The 19,851-nt window shown below is 44.9% G+C and overlaps 1 protein-coding gene across 7 annotated transcripts in view; it reads left to right on the top strand.

Moving 5' to 3' along the window:
* LOC128322773 (dynein axonemal heavy chain 5-like) overlaps positions 1–19,851 on the top strand; it is a 240,360-nt gene that overhangs the window by 184,344 nt on the left and 36,165 nt on the right. For all 7 annotated transcript variants that reach the window (XM_053244679.1, XM_053244680.1, XM_053244682.1 and 4 more), the window contains 3 exons: positions 1,349–1,665; positions 4,204–4,359; positions 6,463–6,645. In XM_053244679.1, the coding sequence (XP_053100654.1) occupies positions 1,349–1,665; positions 4,204–4,359; positions 6,463–6,645 (656 nt within the window). The remainder of the gene's footprint in view (positions 1–1,348; positions 1,666–4,203; positions 4,360–6,462; positions 6,646–19,851) is intronic.

Here is a 19,851-nt window from a genome sequence, read left to right as displayed (position 1 = left end):
AGCTCCATCTGTACCCCGGATCTCCCTGAACCCAATATCCATCACCTTATTATCAACTGGATAGTTTGTTCAATTAGATCTAGTTGACAATAATGCCATTGTCTGGAGAATCTCTTTCTGCTAGTGGCAGAAGTGGTGATGGCAGCGGCGGTGAGAGGCACCTTTAAGGAATACTAAACAGGTGCTTACCAGCTGCCGCACTCCGCCCGCAATCCTGCATGGGGCAGCAGCACTCCGCCCGGCATCTGACATGGAGTTTGCGGCTTTCCCCTGGTCTCTGCTTGTATGCAGAGGCTCCACGCACATGCAGAGGCTAGGGCCACACCACAGCCACGCTGGATGCCGGGCAGAGCGCTGTTGCCCCGCACGGGATTGCGGGCAGAGTGTGGCACCTTGCAGGTGCTGCTTGCATGCTGGTAAGCACCTGCTTAGTATTCCTTCAAGGTGCCTCTTGCCACGCCTCTGGCGCTGCCCTCACTGGCCACTCCCGGCTAGTGGTCTCTACCTAACACAAGGGTTTAGCTGCTTTTAGCTTCTCCCTTCTCGGGACAACTGCCACTGAAAAAGACTTGGTGGAGTTGAAATGTGTATGGCAAAAACACAGGACTTGATGTTGGCACAATCAGGACATTTTCTGGTTACAATATGATCTTGAGAAGATTCACTTACACTTCTCCTGTCTCACCAGCATTATGATATCTTTGAAGTGAACTATTGGATCCAATCTTTTCATTGGATCTAAGCACTATTTTAATGATTATTTTTGCTTAAATTTTATTGAAATACATAGATATATTTTTATTGATTCCGCATTATTATAATTTATGCAATTGCACAGACTTTTAATTATATGGTTCTATTACTATATATTAAAACATCAGTATATAATATTTGTCTTCCCTGTTGGTTTGTTTATATTTGTAAACCACGTAGAGCCATCTGGGCGAGGCGGTATAAAAATCTAATAAATAAATAAAATAATACAGAAAATCCTGGGGTGTCTTCACAGATTAGGTTTAAAGCTGCTCTTGATTTGTAATGAGAATGTAAATATGATTTGTAATGAGAATGTAAAATTTACAGTGACCAGAATGCTCATTCATAATACAAATGCCTTTCATGTGCTTTATTTTCTGCAAGAACTATCATCCAATGTTCACATAAATAGCACAAGAGAGGTGATTTAATCCTTCCATGTGAAAACACACTTAGGAGCAGGCCTTTTAAATCTTAGTTTTCTGTTTTCCTCCTTGAAAATCCATCCTTTTTTATTCCCTGAAAGCTTATTCATTTTTTCCAATGGTGCTTTCACATTGTAAAAAGTTATCTCTCTTGTGTGTTCATTTAGGGGATGTACTGCTAGCCACAGCCTTTCTATCCTATTCTGGTCCTTTTAACCAAGAGTTCCGCAATCTGTTGTTAACTGGTTGGCAAAAAGAAATGAAAACCCGGAAAATCCCATTTGGAAACAATCTAAATCTCACAGAGATGCTGATCGATGCTCCTACTGTCAGTGAATGGAACCTTCAAGGACTGCCAAATGATGATCTATCCATACAGAATGGCATAATTGTCACAAAAGCAGCTCGTTACCCTTTGCTGATTGATCCACAGACACAGGGCAAGATCTGGATTAAAAACAAGGAAACCAGGAATGAATTGCAGGTAAACTAAATGAGATTCAGTTTTTCTTATACTTCCATTCGGTATAAGGATGTTTTGGAAAGCAGTGATGAATATATGATCAATGGCATGCATCAGACATCACTGTTATAGTCCAAAATGGCAAACTAATTAGGAGGATATGATTGCACAACTGCATCAGAGTGCATTTGGAAAATAGCAACATTGCATACAAAGCTTTCTGCATATAATTTAGATTTAGCATGACAGCATAGTAAAATGGCCCTTTTCATTTATATCCTTATTAGTATACCTGATCTTCTTTCCAGCAGCATAACTGATTAGGTCATTGCTTCTCCCCCTGCCCACCAAATAAGGGACTCACCTGTATCATCCAGCTTAGAAAATGTACTGAGTATCTCTGCCCAACTCCTGTTCACACTCTAGTATTAGGGATGTGCACGAATTGATTTTTTCGATTTGTTTGAATTGAATCCTGATTTGTTTTGTATCCAAAATTTTCCGATTCAATTTGTTTGAATTGAATCCTGATTTGTTTTGTGTCCAAATCTGTCCCCCCGAATCACACCAGATTCGATTTCGATTAGATTAGATTCAGATTGATACAGATCGATTCAGACCACTTATAAAGGTCCTGGGGCACCAAATATGAGTGGTGCGTAGGTCCCCTTGGGTGCCACCTACCACCCACATTTCAAGGCAGTGGGGCACTTGGTTGATTTTTAATGATTTAGTTTAGTTTTTACTGATTGTGTATATTTTCTACATAGGAAATAATGGGGAATTGTAGTCACCATATCCTAACCTTAACATGGACCCCCAGCTTTAATTTTTTGTTTTAAAAAGCTAAGCTTTAGCCCTTGTAGAAGTGGAGTTATGGAGCAAAATGTGCGGCCACTCTTTTCCAAGTGTTTGGATTCTTTGGTGTATAATAACTTTTCCTCATAATGAATCCCTATGAGAAATCACTGTACACCTTCATTTCTTCAGTTCTTTTTGACTGTCATTAGACCATGCCAACTGTCAACTGCCATGTGTCAGCTATGCCCCCCCCCCCCGGGGTACTCAGTTTATTTTTTAGGAATTTTTGAAGTGTTTCGATTCTTTGGTGTCTTCATTACACACCTTATTTTCTCCTGTTCATTTTGACCCTACTGCTTTGTGGGTGAGGGTGAGGAATTAGTGGCATCCCATGTGCCAGCTACCCCAACCCACAAACCAGTGGGTACTCAGTTTATATTTTAGAGATTTTTGAAGTGTTTACTCTTTGGTGTGTAATGAATCCTCGTAGGGATTCATTATGAGGAAAGTTTATTAGACACCAAAGAGTCTAAACACCTCCTTGAACATAAACTGAGTAGTATTCCACTGCTTTGCAGGTGGGAGAGGAGTATAGTTGGCACATGGCCCTTGACAGCCGGCACTGTCCAAAGACAGTCAAAATGAACAGAAGAAATGAAAGTTTGTAATGAAACCTTATAGGGATTAATTGAGGATAAGTTATTATACACCAAAGAATCCAAACACTTGAAAAATAGTGACCACACATTTTGCTCCATAATGACACTTCTACAAGGGCTAGAGTTCAGCTTTTAAAAAAAATGAACGCTGGGAATCTAGGGAAATTCATAGGAGGAATCCGAATCTCGAATCCATTCAAAATGAATCTGGTGTGATTTGATTTGGCCCAAATCTAGACAATAGACCACAGGGGTGATTTGTTCTGTCTCCAAATCACCCGAGTCAGCTAGATTTGGGTACAAATCAATTTGTACCAAAATTGATTGACACATTTCTACCCAGTATGCCATATTATTGCCAGTGCGGCCTTGTTGAACTCAGAGCAGGTTCTTGGGACTACGCTTCTCCCTTTCAGCAATCCCAGTAAATTTGCAACCCAAACTTGGTCATCCTGAAGTTGAGAGAGATAATGAATCAATTAAGTCTGTATCTGTGCTGTCGTCTAGTTGAAGCTTTGTAACACTGGAAATAAATCTTGTATGTGACCAGCCCAGAATCAGATGATTTCTGTGAAGCAGAGGGTGGGGTGAGGAAAAGGCGGGGGGGGGGGGATAAGGAGAAAGCTGTCGTTAGCCAGCAAGGAAAGGTCTCTTGGTTGTTCAGATTAGTGAGTGCACCTTGTCCAGGTACGTACTCGGTATACCCAGTACATTTTCTTAGGGGTCAGGAATGATAATCTAAACTGTTTTATATTGGTGTGAAGAAACTTATGTGGCTGATCTCACTGCAGTTTCCTTCTTTGGTCATAACTTATGTCACACAGACTGAATTCATAGCTACCATCCTGCAAATTACCTGTTCAACACCCACTCCAATCCTGACATTCAGGTGCATTAAGTGTGTTGGATTAAATGTTGATTTAATCAAGCATGTTGCTACAGTGGTAAATCAGATGTGCTAATTTCTTGGCTTGACTTGATACAGAAATTAGGAAAGCTTTGCTGTTTTTAAAACAAAGTTTGTCCTGTACAAAATTTCTGGTGTTTCCCCCTGATGATGCAATAGCTTAATAAAAAGGCAGCATGTTTTCCCCCTCAGATCACCTCTTTGAATCACAAATATTTTAGAAACCACTTGGAGGATAGCCTTTCACTTGGTAGACCACTGTTAATTGAAGATGTTGGTGAAGAGCTGGATCCAGCTTTGGATAATGTGCTGGAAAAAAACTTCATCAAAACAGGTTCAACATACAAGGTGAGAAAAGGGAATATCTGTTTCAAAGAATACATTCAGTTATTAAAATAATGCTAGGTTCCATGTTCCAGTTGTAATCCTGTCTTGGTGTCATGAAGTTATTTGAGCTCTTCTTGTTTACAAAAGTGTTTACAAAATTAGATAATTGTTTACAAAAGTGGTCCTTAACTTTTGCTTTAGTGAAGACTAACCTTCTGATACATTTGTTCTTTTTGAACCACCACACTTTCTTACTCTGTGGCTGTCCACATTGAAGGATGCTTGTAAGGTCCCTTGCCCAAATTCTCCCCACTCTGGAACATAGGAACATAGGAACCTGCCATATACTGAGTCAGACCATACGTCCATCTAGCTCAGTATTGTCTTCACAGACTGGCAACAGCTTCTTCAAGTTTGCAGGCAGGAATCTCTCTCATCCCTATCTTGGAGATGCCAGGGAGGGAACTTGGAACTTTCTGCTCTTCCCAGAGCAGCTCCATCACCTAAGGGGAATGTTTTACAGTGCTCTGGAACATGCTTCTCTCTAGTTGGTTCCTCATGAGCCATATTTTCTCTTCCTTCTCCCTCTTCAGTGCATTCCAAGGGGCTCTCCTGCCACCTTCATGTTGCAGGCTTCTTGGTTACTTGTCCAAATGCATTCCCATTCTAAAAACAGATGTTCTTCATTTGGTTCCATTTATCATCCTTCAATTATTTGCAGTTTTCCCCTTTAACACATGAAGGCTATTCTCACGACATGAGCTGCCCGGATTATCCCAGGCAGCTCATGTCATCTGGAGTGTTGGAAGCCCTCTGCTCCCAGCTGCTCCAGTCAACGGTAGCCTGCCTTTTCTACCCAGCATTTTACCAAGGTAGAACAGACCGTGAGTTCATTCTACCTTGGCAGGTGATCATCTGGGTGATCACCACTGGGTAGCTTTCCCCCTTGCCTGCTGCCATTTTGGGCAGCGAGCCATGGGGAGGCACTGTGCAAGGGTTACTCAACTGAGAGCAGCCGCTGCACTGCTGGTGTGGGGAGCCATGTCATCTGTTGGTGTTGGTCCACTGTGCTTCATTAAGTCCAGGGTCAACGCAGCCGTCTATCAGGAGATTTTGGAGGACTTCCTCCTCCCAATCCCAGCTCTGGACTCTGATGCGCCGCCGCTCATGTGGGTCTGCGTGGTGCATCAGAGGCCAAGATGGCCACCACATGTCTGCAGGGGAAGGCAGGCAAGCTCCTGCCTTCCCCCTAGCCCTCCCAAGTGTATGACTGAAGTCATGCTCACAACTCCATTGTGTTGCTGAAGAGGCAAGCTGCTTTTCAGTTTGTTTTCATGTTTACATTGAAAGGCAGCTTGCCTCTTCAGCATATAGTGTACACTTGCAAGAGAGCTTTTGGCTCTTCGTCATGGTTCTCTCTCATTTTCATCATGGTCTTGGGGATGACCTGAAAATGTGCCAAGGAGTTCTGGTGGTCTCTAGACCACAGTTCAAGAACAGCTAGTTTTCAGATATGTAGGGGCAGGGGATGATTTCACCAAGTGCCAGTGTGCTCTTGTTTTGAACTGCCTTGGAAATAATTTTTGATAAGACACAATATGAATATATTTAATAAACATGTCACACACAAGAAATGGGAGAACTAGCTTTTTCTGTTCCTAGTACGGATTGTGTGTTAGTTTTAGAGGTCACACACTAGCCCTATGCAGGTTTTTACCCTTGCACTCATTGGATGTGTGGAGGGAGTGAATGGGAGTGTGCCAGCCCGCCACACTGCCCTTTGCAGACAAGTGTTGACTGCACGGACACCTGACAGGTGAGACCAGTGACTGTGTCAGTGTAGGGATGTATGGCTAGCCAGGACACACCCATTCCCCATGTATTAAATAGACAGAAGGAAGGATACATTCTGCATTGGTCTACTATATGTTGCAGTAACAGAGATGTCATTACTTGGAGAGTTACTATTTTCAGGGTGGTAGTTTGAAATAATAAACATGACTTTTATTGAAGTGACTAAATGAAAGCTAGATGTTCTCCAATAAATAACCAGCTGATATTTGAAGGTGTAATAGATCTTGTAGGCTTGTATTTCTCTGTCACTCCTGTAATTGTTTTTATTAGGTAAAAGTTGGGGATAAAGAAGTGGATGTAATGAATGGCTTCAGACTTTATATTACCACCAAGCTTCCAAATCCTGCATATACCCCTGAGATTAGTGCTCGCACTTCTATCATTGATTTTACTGTCACCATGAAGGGTCTAGAAGATCAGCTCCTAGGAAGAGTCATTGTGACTGAAAAACAGGTTAGTGGGGAAATGATTGACAACAATGTTAGAATGCAAGATTTGTAAATTGATTTGTAATAATTTACTGAAGTCATTTTTCATACTCGTACATCGGAAGGATATACTTTTCAGCTTCCTATGATACAGTGGAGCCAACACAAAACGATCCTCTGGGCAAATATCAAAGCAAAATTAAGACAGTTCTGCAACCCTTCTTTAGAACTTCCTCTTCTCCTTCCATCCCGTTTACCTACTATTTATGTGCATATTTATTTAAAAAATCTTGCATATGAAACTGGCTGATGCTGATTCAGACATTGTCTACTCTGGCAGTGATTTCCCGAGGTCTTAAGAAAGGTTTCAGTCCTACTTCCTGAAATTCCTTAACTGCAGATTCTGTACCTTGTACATGCAGAACATATGTTCTACAACAGAACTATGGTTCCTTGCCAAAGAAACTAATTTTTCTAAGACCCCACTGGGAGTTGACTAAATATTTTTTAAGAAGAATATTTTTTAAGAAGAGATTTTAAGAAGAGTATTTCTCAGGACTTCTCCTTTGCATGTCACTTTCCAAATCCCCTTTCATGTATCCATAACATTAACCCTGAGAGACCAGGGCACATCTGCTCTTCTAATCTAAGCCTAGCTATGATAGTCTTATTTGAGAATGGTCAAGTTTCTCAGTAAGCGGCCACTGACCGTATCATAGAACTACATTTCCCAGGAGGAGAAAATCAGGACAATTGTGTGAGTAGATCTAGAGTTGCAAGCTCCGATTAAAGCTGTGTGATGCAATGGTGTAAAGGTAAAAGGCTAGTCTTTGCCCTGGCTTCATACCAAACATTACACTAGTTTGAATGTAATGGCCAGACAGTTATTTGGCTGTTAGGCTTCATCCTCGGTTCATGTGCTTCCTTCTGCCATCATATGCTCCATTCGTTCCCTAGCTTTCCGATTCGGGCCACTCACACAGAGCTGGGGAGGGTAGGCAGGGGGAAGGCACGCTAGCACCTACCTCCCCACACCATCAGAAGATCCAACGGTGATCTCAGCTGTGTGGCTCATGTGCCGACATGACTGGCACTGCTGTGAGCCATGCAGCATTCTAGAGGCTGGGAAAATGCATCCCAGCCTCTAGAGCATGGTGCATGGAGGAATTCCCCCATGAACTGGGTGCTCTAGGCATGCAGCCTGAGCATAAACACACAACCCCATACCTCGGTAAAAGGGCGCGCTTGTTCCCTTTTACCCAGGTCAAATGTCAGGTTAAATTCCTGGGCTACCTGGGGAGGCAATGCCAGGATTTGCCTCAATCCCAGTGCTTCAGAAGAGCAGCCCTACCCAAATAAGGGCTGGGTAGGGCTGCTCATGTGAACAGACTCACAGTTTGTCATTGCACCTGAGCTGGCAACATATGGTTTGCGTTCGCCTTCCCAATCAGAACTGGGAGCCGTGGTTTGAAATTGATTCAAGTCAAATTTTGATTTGAGATCAAGCAGAAACAATAGTGTGTTGGTTTGGATATAACAACTATGGATTTTCTGGAACCAAAAGGACTGGGATGGAATGGGAGCTCGTGAGGGGAGGGGGGGGGAAGTGAATGCATGAATCTGAGGCTTGTGCTAGTTCTCTAAAGCAGCCCTTTTTCTGATCCCAGTGAAATATCTGCTGAATATATTAAGTTGTCAGCTCCTTTCCTTACATTACTTAAGTAGAAGCAAATTGCTTCTGTTTGTGAAAGAGCTTTCAAATTCGTAGAGCAATGAGGATTTAATAAAATAAGGAGTTTTCAGGTCATCTCTAAATGTCTCCATCAATAGTTTGAACTGGTACATTTGTGGCTGATCATCAGGATGCCAAATAAGCCAGAAAAGAAGCCTTACTGGAGAGCATATCACTTTTGGTAGTAACCATGAATTCATTTAGGCTTCCTATTTTTATACTTTCTCGGGTAAAGGTAAAGTTGTGCCGTCAAGTCGATTTTGACTCCTGGTGCTCACAGAGCCCTGTCGTTTTCTTTGGTAGAATACAGGAGGGCTTTACCATTGCCGCCTCCTGTGCAGTATGAGATGATGCCTTTCACCATCTTCCTATATCGCTACTGCCCGATATAGTACCAGCGGGGATTCAAACTGGCAAACTTCTGCTTGTTAGTCAAGCATCTCCCCACTGTGCCACTTAAGGGTAGAAAGTATAAAAGAGTAGTGTCTAGGGTAGACACTAGAAACAGCCGCTGGTGGGCCACTGTGCTCAGTGCTGCAATTAAATAGGGATGTCCCCTTGCTAAATAAAGAAGAGCGATCACTTTTAAAGTTGCCTCTTAGCCCAGTTACCAGGAGGAAGTTATGCACATATTGAGGTCTAAGGTTGCTGAAAAGTGTCTAACACATCTACACTGTGGGCATATCTTATAGAATGGTGTTGAGAATGCAATAGCAAAATGGCTGTCCATGCTAACTGCCCAAATTGCTGGTTCTGTCCAAACCTCTCCCTGTCCTCGCTTGTAGATATGAAAGCACATGCTGGAGTTTTACAATTTACACCTGTTTGTATTCCAAAGACATCTCTTCCCTGAAACCTTTTCATCTTGAAATGGAAGCTAATTAAAACAAATGAAATGAGCAAATGTTCCCTCATTTCTTTCAAGATTACCTTTTCATCCTTTTGCTTCAAAGATATTTGCATTTTTAATGTTCAGATTTCCTATCACAGCTTGTCCAAAGAAAACTCATAATTCTCATAAGTTACTCTCACAATCCCCAATTACATTTCCTTTTGTTTCCACAGATTGTACATGCCATAGGTCTTTCTTTTATGCAAGGAAGATATTGAGCTCATTATGGCCATTCCACATTCCACAGAATGAGACCCCATTTTGAATTAGATGCAAATTAACTTTTTGGTAGCACTAACTATGTGAAATTAATCATTTCTGTCTGTACAACACTTGGATATACTGTGGTATTTTAATCGATGTAAATATGTCCTATCACGTTGCTTGTGTGAATGTCTAGATCTCCTGCAGCATAGCAGGGAAAACTCACCAAAAGAATTTTGCCAGTGGTGGTGTGACGAACTAATTGCTGCCTCCGTTGCCACTCAACCTGATTGTGATGCCTGATATGCAGTATTTGCCATGGATTCCACAGTAATCAGGAGCTGCTGAAATTAGGAATGCTGCTAAATTTTATCTCAGTTATAGACTAAGTTGGATTCTACTTGCCATTTTCATTTCCAATTTCTGGAAATGAAACCTACTGGTTTTCACAGTGTTCTGTTTGTTGCCTGGTTTGAACCAAGCTCTTAAATGATCTCAGTGCATGTGCCTTGTCCTCTTTCACATGGAGGAGGTGATGTCTTTGGCCCTTGATGTAAGCATGGAGGCATCCAGCACAAGAAAGACAAATGTATTTCCACAGTCAAACAGCACTTCTGGAGACATCATAAATCTACACCAAGGCATTATGCAATTCACAATAAGCTCTTAACTTATTGTGAATTGCATAATGTCTTGGTGTAGATTTATAATGTCTCCAGAAGTGCTGTTTGACTGTGGAAAGACATCCTTGAGGGTCATTCAGGCTTCAATGACATGTTTCCATGGTTCCAGAACATGGGAAGAACAGCAAAAATCATCCCACTTGTACAAAAAGAGTGGCGGCACTTGGGAAGCACCAAGGCTAGCACAGCACACACATTACTGTTAGGAGCATAAACACAATGCTAGGGTGCCATCCAATATCTTTTATTTTGGGTTTATTTATTTAACATATTTTTATACTGCCCCAAACTCATGTCTCTGGGCAGTTCACCACAAAACTAATGCTTGCATACAGACTCATAAGATCAGAAATGTTTATCTGAAAACTGTTTTGCTAGTCTGTTTCCAACAGAGGCCAACTGGATACCTCTGAGAACTCACAAGCAGGTATATAGATGATATCCTTCCCCTGTTGTATGTCTTTAGCATCCTTGTTCAGAAGTGTACCATCTCTGAACAGAGAAACTCCCTTTAGTTATTAGTTCTCATGGCTAATATCTGCTAATAAACCTATCCTCCATGGATTTATCTTACCCTTTTAAATTTTTTAAAAACTAAGATATTACTCATCACCTGCTCTGGACACTTACAGTAATTAGAACAAGGTGGTACAGCTGCTACAAGGGAGGGCAGGAGCAGTATCAAGCAAGTCAAAGTCTCACCAGTGGTCAAGATATGCAAAGGGCAAGGCAGAGACAAGGTCAAGCAGGCAAGGTCAAACCAGCAGTCAACAGATACGGAGAGCTAGGCAGAAGCATGGTTAAACCACTACTGGGAATACAATAGGATAAAGTCACCAGTCCACAGAAGGTCTATATGAACTGTACCTCCAATAGCCAGAGGCTGGCTGAAGGCTTTATACTACAGCCCCTGGTCTAGCTGGAGGTAACTCCTCCCACAGGGACAGGTCTGGTAAGGCTTAAAAGGATCTAAGTGATGTCTCTGATCCCCTCTGCCAAAGGTGGCAGATGGAAACACATGACAGTTGGTCAAAGTGGACAAATGATAGTAAGAGAGATAGCACATGCCAATGCCAGGTAAGAATCTTGGTGTATAGCTGTTTATACACCAATGCCAGAGGTCTCTGAGCCAAGATGAGCAAGCTGGAGTGCTTGGTTGCTAATGAAAACATAGATAGAGTGGCATAACGGGAACCAGTGGGACACTATAATTCCTGTATACAAACTCGACAGAAAGGACAGGGAGAGGTGGATTGGGGGTGGAGTAGCACACTATATTTAAGCAGGAATAGAATCCAACAAGTTAGAAAACCTAGGAGGACTGGAATCCTCCACAGAATCATTATGGGTATAATGATATACAAGGACTGAAAGGGAAATGTGTTACTAGGGACATTCTATCTCCCTCTGGATCAAAACACTGAGAGTGACCTGGAGTTGAGGAAACTCAAGCCTGTAGGCATGGAACTTATTTAAAACCAAAATAATAGAAGCTCAGTTGGAATGCAACCAAGAAGGAGGAAAGGTACCATCAAGTTCAGGAGGATGCCAGCATGGCTAACAGGTAGAGTCAGGGAAGTGATAAAAAGAAAGAAGACTTCATTCAGGAAATAGAAGTCCTGCGCAAACGAAGAGAACTGAAAGGAACATAAACTCTGGCAAAAAAAATGCAAGGAGACAATAAAGGACGAAAAAAGAGTTTGAGGAGCATATAGCTAGAAGTGTCAAGGGAAATAACAAAAAAACTTCATTAAGTATATCAGAAGCAGAAAACCTGCCAGGGAGGTAGTTGGACTTTTAGATAATGAGGGTGTGAAAGGGATTATTAAGGAGGTTACAGAGAAGCTGAATGAGTTATTTGCATCTGTCTTCATGGCAGAGGATAACTGACCATATACTGCTCCGAAACTGAACTTGGAACTCAGGCTTGGAGGCTGAAGAACTCAGGCTTGGAAGCTGAAGAACTGGGCCAATTTGAGGTGACGGGAGAGGATGTTCTAAACTGTCTTGAAAAACTAAAAATTAACAAATTGCCAGAGCCAAATGGCATCTAACCAAGAGTTCTGAAGGAACTCAAATGTGAAATTGCTGATCTCCTGTCAAAAATATGTAACTTGTCCCTACAATCAGGCTCTGTACCAAAGGACTGGAAAGTAGCTAATGTAACTCTTTACCCTGCCGGGTAAATTGATGGAAAGCATACTTAAGGACAAAATTGTTAAACAGAGAGCCAGCATGGTGTAGTGGTTAGAGTGCTGGACTAGGACCGGGGAGACCCAAGTTCAAATCCCCATTCAGCCATGATACTTGCTGGGTGACTCTGGGCCAGTCACTTCTCTCTCAGCCTAACCTACATCACAGGATTGTTGTGAGGAGAAACTTAAGTATGTAGTACACTGCTCTGAGCTCCTTGGAGGAAGAGCTGGATATAAAATGTAAAATAATGATGATAATAATAATAATAATAAATGTAAATAATATAGAAGAACAGGCCTAGCTGAAGGGGAACCAGCATGGCTTCTGCAAGGGCAAGTCTTGCCTCTCTAACCTTTTGGAGTTCTTTGAGAGTGTCAACAGGCATGTAGATAAAGGTGATTTGGTCAACATAGTATATTTGGACTTCCAAAAAGCTCTTGACATAGTTCCCCACCAAAGGCTCTTGAGTAAACTTAGCAGTCATGGGATAAAAGGACAGGTTCATGGGTGGAATGGTAATTGGTTGAAGAACAGGAAACGGTGGGTAGGAATACATGGACAGTTTTCACAATGGAGGGAAGTAAGAAGTGGGGTCCCGCAGGGATCTGTACTGGGACAGGTGCTTTTGAATTTATTTGTAAATGATCTAGAACTTGAGGTGAGCACCAAGGTGACCAAATGCAGATGATGCCAAACTATTTAGGGTAGTGAAATCCAAAACAGATTGTGCAAAAAGATCTTTCCAAATTGGGGGAGTTGGTGACAAAATTGCAAATGCTGTTCAATGTAAGCAAATGGAATGTGATGCATATTGGAGCAACCCCCCCACCCCACAATTTTACATTTATTCTGATGGGGTGACTGACCAGGAGAGAGATCTTGAGGTCATGGTGGACAGCTCATTGAAAGTGTTGACTCTGCATGGCAGCTGTAAAAAAAATGCTAATTCCATGCTAGGGATCATTAGGAAGGGAATTGTAAATAAAAATGCTAATACAGAAGAACCTCATTACTTGCATGAGTTCAATTCCTTGCCTACTACCATGAGTAACAAAACCATGAGTAAGAAGGCATTATGGCTATGGGGAAAGGGAGGTTAGGTTCCAGGATTAATGGAAAAAGCCAAAAAAACGAGCCCAAAATTGACCAGAACATAGAAAAAACTTATTGGGGTGTGCTCTGAGGGTCCCCCTTGTGCCCAGGAATGCCCCCCAAAGGACAAAATGGCTCCAAAAACTGCAGAAAATTGTGGTAAACAGTCTGAATTTTAAAAAGAAACTAGCCTAAGCCGCACAGAGCATCTGTGTGCTCTTTGGGGCCGGCGGATCCCCCTCCCCCCACCTTCTCGGTTGCTGAGGCCAGGGACATCTCATGGGTTATCCTCTCTCAAGAGCTCCAGGCAGGATAGAAAGTAAATAGTTAGAAAACTAAGCCACACCCACTAGAGCCTGAGGGGGATAACCCCGCCCCAGTTCTTTCTGTCCTCAGCAAGCTCCAAGGCAGCGTTTTTCTAGCTCTCTCTATTTTCTGCTGATATTAATTCTCTAATTGACTTCCTAACTACAGTATTCTGTTCTCCAGATCCTTTTTTCTGTCTCTGATCCTTATTGCTTGCTATTACCTGAAAAGAAAGAAAACCACCCTTCTTTCGTCTGTTTCTCTCCCCCGCCCACTCCTCTCCCCCCCCATCTCCTCTTTCCTCTCTGTTGCTTGGAGCCAGTCAGAGAGGTACAGAGCAATTTCTCCAACAAGGGGAAGAGATTGAGTGTTTTCGGCCTGGGAGGCTTCAGGGCCGTTTGTAGGCCCCACTGGCGCAGGCTGCTTTAAGCTCTGCATAGCAAGGCCGCTTTTCCGACCTCCTGAAAACCTCCCAGAAAATTCGCCAGCAGTGAGTTGACAGTCCGTGATCGGCCGTCTCTCCTCTATGGGCCACAGAGTCCCCCCTGGAAGGGCTTGATTTTCCCGCGTCGGTGACGGCCGCTCTCGAGCCGCCCGTCCCGATCGTCGAAGGGGCCGCGTCGAGTCTCCCGCCCTCGGGCTGCGAGACTCATACTACCGTGGCCCGGCGCGCCATGCTGCTGCAGGCAGCTTCAAGTGGCTCTGAAGAGCACTTTCGGAGGCTCCCTATTGCCAATGCCGTACCAACCTCTGAAGAGATTAGGAGGATTGGCAAGCTGGCTAGCAACCTGACCGGCAGGGCAGCGAGGTCATCACAGGCATCTTCTGTTCCTAAGATGGCGACGGTTGCGAAGAATTCCTCCATTTTACCTAAAGGAGCTGGTAATGTAAAAGGGAGACAGTCTCTAAAAGGGCGGGAAAAGCCTAAGACTGTGATTATGGTGTTTGGCCAGCAGGGGGAGTCTGCTGCAGAGACTGGGCCTAAAGAATCCAGTTCTAACCCTGCTGTTTTACCTAAGTCTGTGCTGCCACCTGAGTGGCAAGCATGGTTTCGCAATGCAATCATTGGCACCATCTACCAGGTTAGGCCCCCTAAGAGGAGTAAGAGATCGCCAAAGGGGAGAAGGCATAGATCACCCATTGTGAGCTCCTCATCTAGCGAGTCTGTCAGTCCTTCTCCCAAGAAGGCCAAAAGCAAGCTTAAGCATAGTGAGCTGGGCAAGTTGGCTGGCAAGGTGGCACGGGACCATTCCTCTGATGCTTCCAATCAGACTCTGGGGGCCCTAGGGGTTTACTTGCACCTTAAAAAAAAAGTCTTTGCAAACTCAGAGAGGCCTAATCTGCCTTCTGACTCTGAAGACCCAATTAATGCAGGGGGAGGTTTTGATCCGGACCCAGAGACTCCGTTAGACAAGGATGACGGGGAATGGTCTGGAGGGGAGGACACTGGTGATGCCTCAGTGTCACAGCACCTCTTTGTGGCAGAGGACTTCAGCCCACTTATGTCCAGAATTATTAATACAATTGGACTGAAATCAGAGGCTGGGCAGAGTTCTGACTCTTGCGCCAAAGGGGACTTGGTCTTTCCTAGAGCACGCCCCAAGGACATGCTGATGCCCATGCCAGAGTTGTTTGTGGATGTAGTCAAACGGGAATGGTTGACACCAGCTTCCAAATGCAAGGCTACGTCCATGACTAACAAACTTTATTCTTTTCAGAAAACCACTACAGACATGTTGAGGACACCAAATGTGGATGCCCAGATTTCGCAATTGGTGTCGGATTCCCTGGTATCTCGAGAGGGTGAGGTTTCTCTAAAAGACATAGCTGACAAGAAGGCCGAGCTGTCATTTGAGTGTGTCATGAGAACGTGTCCCTGGTGATCCGTGCAACAGTGGCAGCATCCAGGGCAGCTCGTGCCTCCTTATTATGGGTGGTCAATCTTCTGAGTGATCCTCCAGGGGACCCAGTTAAGATGTGACAGCAACTATTAAAGATCCAGAAAGCGCAGGCCCTTATGGCCGATGCCAATCTTGATACGATTAGATTCTCAGCGCAAGTGGCGGCTTCATCATTTGTTGGCAGACGCCACTTGTGGCTCAAAGTTGGACAGTTGGTTCTACCTCTAGGCTTAACGTCGCCACTGTCTCTTATGACGGCAAGAAGCCTTTTGGTGAGTCTGCCCTACAAGACATTCTTGTAGAGTCGTCTGATAAGTGAAAGACACGATGCCTTCAACCAATAAAAAGACTGATAAACAGCCTTTCAAAAGGCCCTTCCCTTTCATAGCTTCCGGCCCTTCATGGGCTGGGACAGAGATACAAAATTCCAGAGGGGATCTTGGAATCATCAGAGAGCACCCTTTAGAGGGTTTGGTACCTACAAAAAAAAAAGCTGCTCAGTCAAAGCAGCAAAAGCCACAACAATGACTTGAAGCATTTCAGGCTTGGAGGGCATTTGTCTCACCTCGCCCCAGCCTGGGAAGATTCAGCCTCAGACAACTGGGTTCTGCAGCTCATCCATCACAGCTACAGGATAGAGTTTCACTCCTCTCCCCTTGCTTCTTTATCCCCACTCCAAGGTCAAAAGCATTCTCAAAGCATTTGCTGATGGTCCAGGCGATCCAACACCTCCTGGACATCGGGGCAGTGGAGCCAGTGCCTCTGGCACAGGAGGGAGAGGGAGTTAAAACAAAACAAACAAACCAAAACAACAACAAAACAAAATACTTCTATTTACCATCCCAAAAAGGGACGGCTCAAGGAGAGCTGTTTTAGACTTAAAACATTTTTGAACAGATGGGTCCGCAGAACTCATTTCCAGATGGAAACTCTAAGAGCAGTTTCAGAGGCACTCTTTCATCTGGATGTGCTGGCATCCATAGATTTAAGGGAGGCCTACCTGCATCTTCCTATACACCCGGAAAGCAGGTAGTACCTTCGGTTTAAATATGCTGGAAGGCATTTTCAATACAGCAGCCCCTCATGTCTCCACAAAGTAACTCCATCAGAAAGGGATTCGTTTGTTTGCATATATAGTCAATTTGTTGCTGCTAGCGAGATCTCTCCCAGAGGCAGAACGGGACATGGCCCTTAACTATCGCAACACTCGAGAACCATGGTTTCATCATAACTATCGCAACACTCGAGAACCATGGTTTCATCATAAATGGATAAAAGAGTCAATTGACGCCATGCCACAGGCTGCGCCATTTGGGGGTAATCATAGTTACCTTAGTGAACTGCCTCTTGCTTCCACTGGACAGGTTACAGACTATCCAGACAGAGGTTCACCTGGTTCTAGCGAGTCGAAGAGTTCCTCTGGCTTCCTTGTCAAGACTGCTGAGCTTGATGGTGGCCGCACCGGACTCGGTTCCGTGGGCTTGACTTCATCTGCACGACTTCCAGTGGTTTCTCCTACCCCACCAGAAGGCAATCTTAAGGAGGTGTAGACTGCTTCTGAAGTTGCCACCAGACCTGCGTCACTCTCTCCACTGGTGGATCAACTCCAACAACCTGAATTGGGAAAGACCTTCTTGGACCCACAGACGTTCATCATAACAACAGACGCAAGTGATGGGCTAGGGAGCCCACTGCCTCAACCAGTCGGCGCAGCGGCTATGGAACAAGGAGAAGCATTCTCACAACATAAATTGGAGGGAACTCCGCGCAATTCGCCTAGCGCTACTAGCATTCCAGGAGATCATCCAAGGCACCGTCATATTCGTAAAGACCGACAATACGACGGCAAAGGTGTATGTAAACAAGCAATGGGGGACCAGGTCCAGGTCACTTCACCAGGAGGCTGTCCTTCTGCTGTCCTGGGCAGAGAGCAACCTCCCTTCCCTGATGGCACACCATGTCAAGGGAGAGCTGAACCTGGTTGCAGACTGGTTAAGCTGGGCTGACATCCAACTGGGGGAGTGGGCTCTAAATCCATCAGTTTTCACCCAGATAACAGAGAAGATGGGCATGCCTGAGGTAGACCTCTTTATGACTCCGAAGAATGCGCAACTACCAGCATTTATGACTAGATTTCCACGCAGGGAGGCGATGGCAGTGGATGCCCTATCCAGTCCATGGCCAGATGCTCTCCTTTATACGTATGCTCCGACACCTCTGTTGGCCAGAGTCCTGCAATGGATGTGTCTTCGAGCAACAGTATTCTTAGTGGCAGCATTCTGGCCCAGGAGACCCTGGTTTCCAGAGCTCCTCCATCTGGCGGTGGAGCCACCTTGGGGGTTGCCTCAGACCCCGGACCTGCTCCATCAGGGTCCAGTTTTACAGCCGGATCCATGTTGGTTTCGGCTCACCGCTTGAAAATTTAGCAGTGAGTCCTCAACCAACATGGCTACTCGGAGGGAGTTCTCAGCACTATGCTGGCGTCACGCAAGTCCATCGACAGAGAGAATTTATCAATATACATGGTGAGCACTCCTTCGCTGGATGTCATGCAACTCCGTTCTGAAGGGCACGGCTAAGTTATGTCATCTCCTGCTCTTCTTACAAGAAGGGTTCAAGAAGGGACTATGTCCAAATACCCTGAAACGGCAGGCGTTGCCATTGGTGGAGTTGCTCTCAGCAGAAAAGGGCAAAATATCTCAGTCACATCCTCACCAGCATAGGTTCTTATGAGGAGCCTCGCTGATGTCACTTCCAACAGTGCATAGGTTACCCTCTTGGGAACTACATACTGTCCTCAAGGCATTGCACGCTCACTCTTTTGAACCTTTGGCAGCTATTCTGATCAGGGTCTTATCGTTTAAATTGGCCTTTTTTGGTGGCCATCACTTCTGCAAGGCTCATCTCGGCGCTGCAGGCGCTGTCTGTAAAACAAGTCATATTGTATATTTCAGAAAGAGGCCATCAGGCTCATTCCGGACCCCTTCATGAAGCCAAAGGTGGTGTCCCCCTTCCACCCATCGCAAGATGGTTTCCTACCTTCATTCTGCCCCAAACCCGTCCATCCTGTGGAGCGGAAATGGCACAAGTTGCACGTTAAGCGATGTCTTAAGGTCTATATTAGACGCTCAGCCTCATTCAGATTGTCAGACGCTCTGTTTGCATTCCATGGGGATCCCAGATTCCTCGACCACTATTGCATCGTGGATTATAGCGTGTATATCGATGGCCTACAAGGTTCAGGCCACCAACGCATCTCTCTGCACATTCTACTAGAGCAGCAGCAGCGTCAGTGGCATTTTCCACTAATGGAAGAGATCTGCAAGGTGGCCACCTGGGTGTCGCCTTCCACTTTCACCAAACTTTACAAGATCAAGGATTTTGCATCTGCCCGGGCAACCTTTGGCAGATGGGTCTTGCAACAAGTTCTTCCTCGCTAGTAGACCAGAGTGCTCCCACCCGAGTTGGACAGCTGTGGTATGTCCCATGAGATGTCCCTGGCCTCAGCAACCGAGAACGGAGCATTGGTTTCACTTACCGTGAAGGCTTCTTCTGGTTGCTGGGGCAAGGGACATCTCGGCCCACCCAGTTGTGATTTTGCGCTCTGGTCTACTTCTGTTGAAATGGTGGAGACTGACATTTAGTTCTACAGTTGGTTGCTACACTCTGTTATTCTGGAATGTTTAAACCTGTTTATTCTGACCTGCTGTTTTCTACTGTTTTGTATTGCCTTTGTCCTCTTATGTCTGGGCCCGAAAGAACTGGGGCGGGGTTATCACCCTCAGGCTCTAGTGGGTGTGGCTTAGTTTTTTAACTATTTACTTTCTGTCCTGCCTGGAGCTCTGGGAGAGGATAACCCATGAGATGTCCCTGGCCCCAGCAACCAGAAGAAGCCTTCACGGTAAATGAAACCAATGCTCCATTCTACCCCAGTCTCCCCTGCCCTCCCCCCACCTTCTGTCCCAGTCTCCCCTGCCCTCCCCCCACCTACTGCCCCATTCTCTCCTGCCCTCTCCCCCATCTTCTGCCCCAGTCTCTCCTGCCTTCCCCCTACCTCACCCTAGTCTGCCCACAGACCAGCACACAGCATCTGCCCCAGCCGGGCTCCTCTCACCTTTCCCTCCCCTCACTGTGGCCAGGCCAGGCCTCCGCCAGCTCCATTACCGTGCCAGGGCCAGTCTCCTCTGTCCTCACCAGCTTCTCCCTTCCTCCTCCATTTTCTTCT

Source organism: Hemicordylus capensis, chromosome 4, assembly GCF_027244095.1.
Source record: "Hemicordylus capensis ecotype Gifberg chromosome 4, rHemCap1.1.pri, whole genome shotgun sequence".
Classification (NCBI taxonomy): domain Eukaryota; kingdom Metazoa; phylum Chordata; class Lepidosauria; order Squamata; family Cordylidae; genus Hemicordylus; species Hemicordylus capensis.
Note: the sequence above shows the minus strand (reverse complement) of the source record. Positions and strands in the feature narration are given on the sequence as shown.